Genomic DNA, 6,838 nt, shown 5'->3' with positions numbered 1-6,838 from the left:
CACCAGCAGCCCAGGGTCTGCCTCTGGAGAGGACCTGGTGAGGACACTGGGCCCCCTGGGCCTTGACAAAGTCCCCTTTGCCGTGGGAAGTGACATGTCCCAGATCCTGGTCTTTGGAGGCCATTATTCTGTCCTTTGAAAGACCACAAGATTTTTTTTTTTAATTTTTTTAAATTTATTTATGATAGTCACACACACACACACACACACACAGAGGCAGAGGAAGAAGCAGGCTCCACGTAGGGAGCCCGACACGGGATTCGATCTCATGTCTCAAGGATCGCACCCTGGGCCAAAGGCAGGCGCCAAACCGCTGCGCCACCCAGGGATCCCCGACCCCAAGATTTTAAAATGTAAAAAGAAAAGGAGGGACGCCTGGGCAGCTCAGCGGTTGAGCGTCTGCCTTTGGCCCAGGACGTGACCCCGGGTTCCTGGGATCGAGTCCCACGAGGGGCTCCCCGCAGGGAGCCTGCTTCTCCCTCTGCCTGTGTTTCTGCCTTTCTGTCTCTCATGAATAAATAAAATCTAAAAAAAAAAAAAAGAAAATGATTCATCCAAAATGCACCGGGTGCTTCCAATGTACCGAAGATAAAGTAATGGACAAAACACCCAGAAAGCCCCATCGGCGCCCACGGCCCAGCCCGGCTCTCGCTCTGGGGCAGGGAAGGTGGGTTCAGCTGGAAGCCAGAGAGAAGGGGCGCCTTCTCTGCAGTTCACAAAATGCCCCCTGGTGGCGACACCCCACCGTGCACCTCAGCCCGCCAGGGCCTCCCCTTCCCCCTGGAGCTGCTGCCACCCGGTTTACGGAAGGAACCTCAGGCCCTGCCGTCCGCCCATACTGCACGGCATCACAGGGTGAAATGTTAGCTCCTTTCTTTTGTGAAATCTCTGCAAAATTAAGATTCCCTGGCAAAAAAGGCATCGTGCAAACAATGCAGGGGTTTGCAGCTGGCCCGGGCTCCCGGGACCCCACCTTGCTCTGGAGCGTGGGCGAGCCTCCCCTCACCAGGACACATCCTGCAGCCCCCAGAGCTGTGCTTGTTCTCCACTGGGGACAAGGAGGGACATCCCCTTCTTTGGTAGAGTCTGACTGGCCCTCGGGACTGTGGAAATGACTAGGGGGGGGTCCCCGCTTCCTTTGAGATTTCCTGTTCCCTCCAGGCCAGCCCCAGCTCCCCACAAAGCCAAACCCCACCCAGCAAACTGGCCTGAGGCCAGGAGGGGGCTGGAGGCCCGGGGCTGCCGTTCCCACGGAGACCAGCCCGGTCAGCTGGGTGGGGCAGAGGCACCCACCTCACTCCTACCCCGCCCGCCCGCCCCGTGTTCAGTGCTGTGACCCTTACCCTCGGGGTTAGCACCGCCACTTCACCTTGTTCTCTGCGTGCGTGCGGCTGGTTCTTGTTTCTATGCTTCTGTTGTTTTTGCTTTACGTGAGAATTTTCTAGTGTAGCATTTTAATTCTTTTAATGATTATTTTTTTCATATCTTTTGAGTCATTTTCTTAGAGGCTGCTCTAGCTTAAGATGCACCATCGTGGGACGCCTGAGTGGCTCAGCAGTTGAGCGTCTGCCTTTGGCTCAGGGTGTGATCGAGTCCCCATCAGGGTCCCCGCAGGGAGCCTGCTTCTCCCTCTGCCTGTCTCTCTGCCTCTCTGGGTGTCTCATGAACAAATAAAATCTTAAAAAAAAAGATTCATCGTACTAACCCTCTGTAAACACCTCAGGGCACAGAGCACACTCACCCTGCCGCGCACCCACCCCCACCACCATCTCTAGAACCTTCCCCATCCCCAGGAAGCACTGACCCCCGCCCCCTGCCCCACCCCTGGCTCCCACCACCTCCTCCTCTGTCTCTGTGGACGGGCCTCCTCTGGGGACCTCCTGGGAGTGGGGTCCTGCAGGAGGCGTCCTTCTGGGTCTGGATCCCCTCCCTGAGCCCGGTGTCCTCGGGGTCCATCCACGTGCGGCAGGTGTCGGGCCCCTTCCTTCCCGGGGCTGGACCGTATCCCGGGTGTGGTCGTATCCCCTGGATGGACACCGGGGTGCTTCCCCCTCCTGCCCCCCGTGAGGCTGCTGCGCACCTGCGCCCGTTGGAGCCCCAGCCTTGGCTCCCGGGTCACAGCTCCATCACAGCCCAGCCCGTCCCTTGTGCCCAGTCGCGGTTACACGTCACCTGCACACCTGTTAGGGAACAGAGCGGTGCCCGGCGGTTCCGGGGCTCCGCGTGCTGAAGCCTGGCGGGTCCCCACCCGGGGCGCCTTCTCGCCCCGCCCCCGCCCCGGCTCCTCCTCCGCGCTCGGGACTCACGGCCGCCCCCCCTGGAGCTCCCATCCCGCGCGGCGCTGAGCCCGACCCCGCACACAGCACCTGGGCCCGGGGAGGGCTGCAGGAGGAGGCGGATGCGCAGGGCCCAGCGAGGGTCCCAGGTGCCCCGCCCCGCCTGCGCTGCGCCCTCCCGCCAGCAGGGGGCGCGCTCCCCCGCCCGGAAAGCGGAAGCGCGTTCGCGGACGGCGAGGGGGCGGGGCGCGCGGGGCGCACGTGATAACCGCGCAGGCGCGGAGCGGCGGCCTTTCCCGCAGAGGAACTGGCAAGATGGTGAGTACTCTGGGCTTCCGCGGCGGTTCCCGGCCCATCCGACGCCATCCGCGGCCTGGCCGCCCCGTGAGCGCCCGGGTCCGGCCGCCCGGCTGCGGCAGCCGCCTCCAGGCCCGCGGGAGCCCCGGACGTGAGGGCGCGGGGCGGGCCCGGTCCGTGCCGGGAGGACGCGGGGCGAGGCCGGTCCCCGCCGGACCCCAGCCGCCCGCAGCCGCGTGTGCGCTCCCGGGCCGGGCGCGTCGTGGCCCCGTGGGCTGCGGGGCGCGGGCCGGGTGGGCGCGGCGGCCGTGGGGCCGGCTCCCACCCGCGCTGCCCCCCTGACCTCGCTGCCCCCGCGCCCGGCCCGCGCAGGCGGAGGTGGAGCAGAAGAAGAAGCGCACGTTCCGCAAGTTCACCTACCGCGGCGTGGACCTGGACCAGCTGCTCGACATGTCCTAGTAAGCGCGGCCGGGCGGGCGGGCGGGCGGGGCGGGGCGGGGACGGGGGCGGGGGGCGCCCCGGCTCAGGCCCCCGCCTGTCCCCGCGTCCCAGCGAGCAGCTCATGCAGCTGTACAGCGCGCGGCAGCGGCGCCGGCTGAACCGGGGTCTGCGGCGGAAGCAACACTCGCTGCTCAAGCGCCTGCGCAAGGCCAAGAAGGAGGCGCCCCCGATGGAGAAGCCCGAGGTGGTGAAGACGCACCTGCGGGACATGATCATCCTGCCCGAGATGGTGGGCAGCATGGTGGGCGTCTACAACGGCAAGACCTTCAACCAGGTGGAGATCAAGGTTCGCGGGGCTGCCGGGCCACTGGGGGGTGGGTGGGGGGCGACCTGGCGGCCTGCGCCCCGTGACGCCCTCCCCTGCTCGCCCTCCGCAGCCCGAGATGATCGGCCACTACCTGGGCGAGTTCTCCATCACCTACAAGCCCGTGAAGCACGGCAGGCCCGGCATCGGGGCCACGCACTCCTCCCGCTTCATCCCCCTCAAGTAGCCGGTCGGCCAATAAAGGCACCGACTCCCGGACTCGTGTGGTCCAGCGTCTGAGCTTGCTTCCTCCCGTCGGCGCGCGCCTGGTTTCCCGCCGCGGGCGCCGGCTTGGCCCCACCTAGCTGCGGTCGGTCGTTGGCAGCCTCCTGGCATCCCCTGGGCCGAGGGAGGCGTCTGCCCTGGGGCCGTGCCCTTCTGGGGCCGCGGCTCCCCACCTCTCCCTCCCCGGGGTGGGTCCACAGCTGGAGCGGATGACTGCGGGTATTTCTGCTCAGGTGCATCCCCCTTGTCGGCACAGGGCACCCCGAGGTGGTGGATGGCCCAGACTGGGTGCTAACTGTCCGGGCAGTGGGGGCTGTAACTCGCTGACGGATCACAGGTGGGGAGACGGGAGGCGGTGCTCTGGGTTTGCCCCGAGGGAGCTGACCTGGGGACAGCAGGGAGGTGGGAAGCGAGGTGCCTTCTGTGCGCCCAACAGTGGTAAGGTGTGCGCACCCCTGGGAGCGGAGGGATGGCCAGGTGCTGAGCTGGGGCCCGGAGGCAAGGAGGGGAAGGACTCGGGATGGCATGCAAAGGAGCCTGCCTCACCCGGGGGTGACTGCTGTCCCCTCCAGCTGCTTTTTTCCTGGACTTTATCTCTGAGTAGCAGAATAATTCACTCACACTGTTACCTCTTGAGTTGGAGTTAGTTAAATTGGGGCTGTTTATGGTTTCTAGTAGAAGATGGTAAAAGCAGCAGCAGGATGGCACAGGCTCCTCCAGTTCCAGCAAAGGAACCGCAGTGTGGAGTCCCGGAAGGGAGTGCAGCCTGTCTCCTACTACCCCTGGGACCCCGAGCTCCTAGGGAGCCCGAAGGGAGAGAACAGCCCTGCGGGAACTGGGGCCGAGTAGCTCAACAGGCGGAATCAAAACTTCCGCTCAAGAGTTTCTAAGGTGCCCAACGGCGCCGTGCCCAAGGGATTGGGTCGAGGCCTGGCAGGAAAGGGCCAGGGAAGGCTGTGCAGGCTGATAAGGGGCACCTGAGGTACGGCAAAGGTGAGGGACTGGGGGCCCTTGTGGACAGTTACCTGACACTGGCTGGCCCGCGGAGAGACCAACTAGAAACTTTGAGTCCACGCCTTGAGGTGTTGGGAGTTCGGCCGAGGCAGGCCAGGCCAGCGCTTTGTGGTTTCAAGACCATCGTCCCAGCTGCTGGCTGCAAAGCCTGGTGGATACCGGCCCTACTGCCCTTTGTGTGACCTTGACTCCAGTGAAGGGCCCACTTTGCCCAGCCAGGAAGGTGAGGGCTCACTGTGGTCTCAGTTGCCAATTTTTGAAGTTTTTACTCGTTTCAGGGGTAGAATTTCACTTGGGTACAACACTCTGCTCGTTCCATCACGTGCTCTCCTTAGTGTCCATCACCTGGTGACCCCATCCCCCCACTTTTCCCCCTCCCAGCAACCCTATGTCTCCCGGGGTTTTTTTTTGTTTTTTGTTTTTTTATGGATTTTATTTATTTGAGGGAGAGGAGAAGCGGACTACCTGCTGAGCAGGGAGCCTGACCCAGAGCTCCATCCCAGAACCCCGGGATCATGACCTGAGCTGAAGGCAGAGGCTTCACCAACTGACCGCCCCAGATCCCCATTTGCCCCTTCCTATTTTTATCTATATTTTTTCTTATTTTTAGAATTTCCATAACTAAAAAATGAAATTGAGTAGAATAAACGTTTTCTTTTTTTTTTAAGACTTTATTTTTATTTTTTTAAGATTTTTGTTTATTTATCAGAGAGAGGCAGAGACACAGGAGGAGGGAGAAGCAAGCTCCATGCCGGGAGCTTGACGTGTGGGACTCGATCCCGGGACTCCAGGATTGCGCCCTGGGCCAAAGGCAGGGGTAAACTGCTGAGCCACCGAGGGATCCCCCTAGACTTTATTTTTTTAAAAGATTTTATTTATTCATAAGAGAGAGGCACAGACACGGGATCCCTGGGTGGCGCAGCGGTTTAGCGCCTGCCTTTGGCCCAGGGCGCGATCCTGGAGACCCGGGATCGGATCCCACGACGGGCTCCTGGTGTATGGAGCCTGCTTCTCCCTCTGCCTATGTCTCTGCCTCTCTCGCTCTCTCTGTGTGTGACTATCATAAATAAATAAAAATTAAAAAAAAAAAAAAAGGCACAGACACAGGCAGAGGGAGAAGCAGGCTTCTCACAGGGAGCCCCATGTGGGACTCGATCTCAGGTCCCCAGGATCACGCCCAGGCCGAAGGTGGCACTAAACAGCTGAGCCACCTGGGCTTGCCCAAATGTTTTCTACACAAGATTGGCAAGGAGGACAAAAATCCCAGGGTGAACATGCGCCTTCTCTGGAAAGTTTTTTGCTCCAAGCGTGAAAAGCCATGCACAGGAGACCGTTTTGAGCCACCAGGTCCGTGTGCAGGACTAGAGACCGGTGCAGGCAGGTGTCTGAGGCTCTCCCCCTTGGGGGGCGTGGGAGTGGCGGGGTGCCAACCCAACAGGGTCGGTGCTGGGTGTGTTCGCAAATAAAGCTTTCGTAGCACAACCCAAGTCCACGGGAGCTTCATTTAGCCAGTTTCTGGTGTTGAATGAAGCGTTGGTGTCGCCGTCTTTGGGGGCCTCCCTGGAAGCTTCCAGCATGGCCAACACAGGCCACCTTGGCCTCAAGGTGGGAGAGGTCAGTGGTTACTGTTCTTAATTTTCTGCAGTTTGAATTTATATTATGTGTGTTTGGGGACAACCCATATTAGTGTTCCCAGCAAAAGGAATGTGTCCTCAGAGGGAGGTGCACAGCCAGCGGGCACAGGCCCTCTAGGCGGGCTGTGGGGCAGGGTCCCCGGGAACCTCCCTTCGGGCCTCCCGGCCACACCACTGCCTTTGTGCCCCTCTGAATGGCCCTCAGGGCCGGTTCCACCGGGCTGCAGCCCCCTCCGTTCCCAGAGCGGAGGCTCCCACCCTGCTGGCCATCCCCACCTCGGAGGCCGCGCCCAGTGGGCCAGCCGCCTTCGAGCCTGCCCCGGCTCTGACCACTCTGTTTCTCACCCGTCCCTTAATTTGAAGTAAGTAGGTGTTCACCCCCTCAAGGCGGGGGCCCCAGAATACTGCCTGGAGTCCCCGAGTGTCCCACCAGGCCCGGCCCGCCGCGCCCCCCGCGCGCCCTCCGCCCGCGTCCCCAGCCCCGGTTCGTCTACCTGCTCGCGGGGCCAAGGCCGCGCCCCCTCCTCTTGCGGCTCGAGCTTTGCTGTCGCAGGAGCGGTTCTCGCGCCCCCTTCCCTCCGCGACCA

At 62.1% G+C, this 6,838-nt stretch overlaps 1 protein-coding gene across 1 annotated transcript; it reads left to right on the top strand.

The window, feature by feature from the left end:
- The first annotated feature begins 2,495 nt into the window (after positions 1-2,495).
- Positions 2,496-3,597, top strand: RPS15 (ribosomal protein S15). Its single transcript, XM_038567994.1, has 4 exons — positions 2,496-2,594; positions 2,946-3,031; positions 3,126-3,360; positions 3,452-3,597. The coding sequence occupies exons 1-4, from the start codon at positions 2,592-2,594 to the stop codon at positions 3,563-3,565; spliced, it is 438 nt and encodes a 145-aa protein (XP_038423922.1). The 5' UTR covers positions 2,496-2,591; the 3' UTR covers positions 3,566-3,597.
- The last annotated feature ends 3,241 nt before the right edge of the window (positions 3,598-6,838 follow it).

This window comes from Canis lupus, chromosome 20 (assembly GCF_011100685.1).
Source record: "Canis lupus familiaris isolate Mischka breed German Shepherd chromosome 20, alternate assembly UU_Cfam_GSD_1.0, whole genome shotgun sequence".
NCBI classification, from domain to species: domain Eukaryota; kingdom Metazoa; phylum Chordata; class Mammalia; order Carnivora; family Canidae; genus Canis; species Canis lupus.
The sequence above is the reverse complement of the archived record's forward strand: the minus strand, read 5'-3'. Positions and strand labels throughout refer to the sequence as shown.

What these genes read in the sequence shown, in the direction of transcription:
- RPS15 (XM_038567994.1), top strand. An exon ending in CAGCTGCTCGACATGTCCTA is followed by an intron (nt 3,032 to 3,125) that starts GTAAGCGCGGCC and finishes CCCGCGTCCCAG; the next exon opens with CGAGCAGCTCATGCAGCTGT. An exon ending in TCAACCAGGTGGAGATCAAG is followed by an intron (nt 3,361 to 3,451) that starts GTTCGCGGGGCT and finishes CGCCCTCCGCAG; the next exon opens with CCCGAGATGATCGGCCACTA.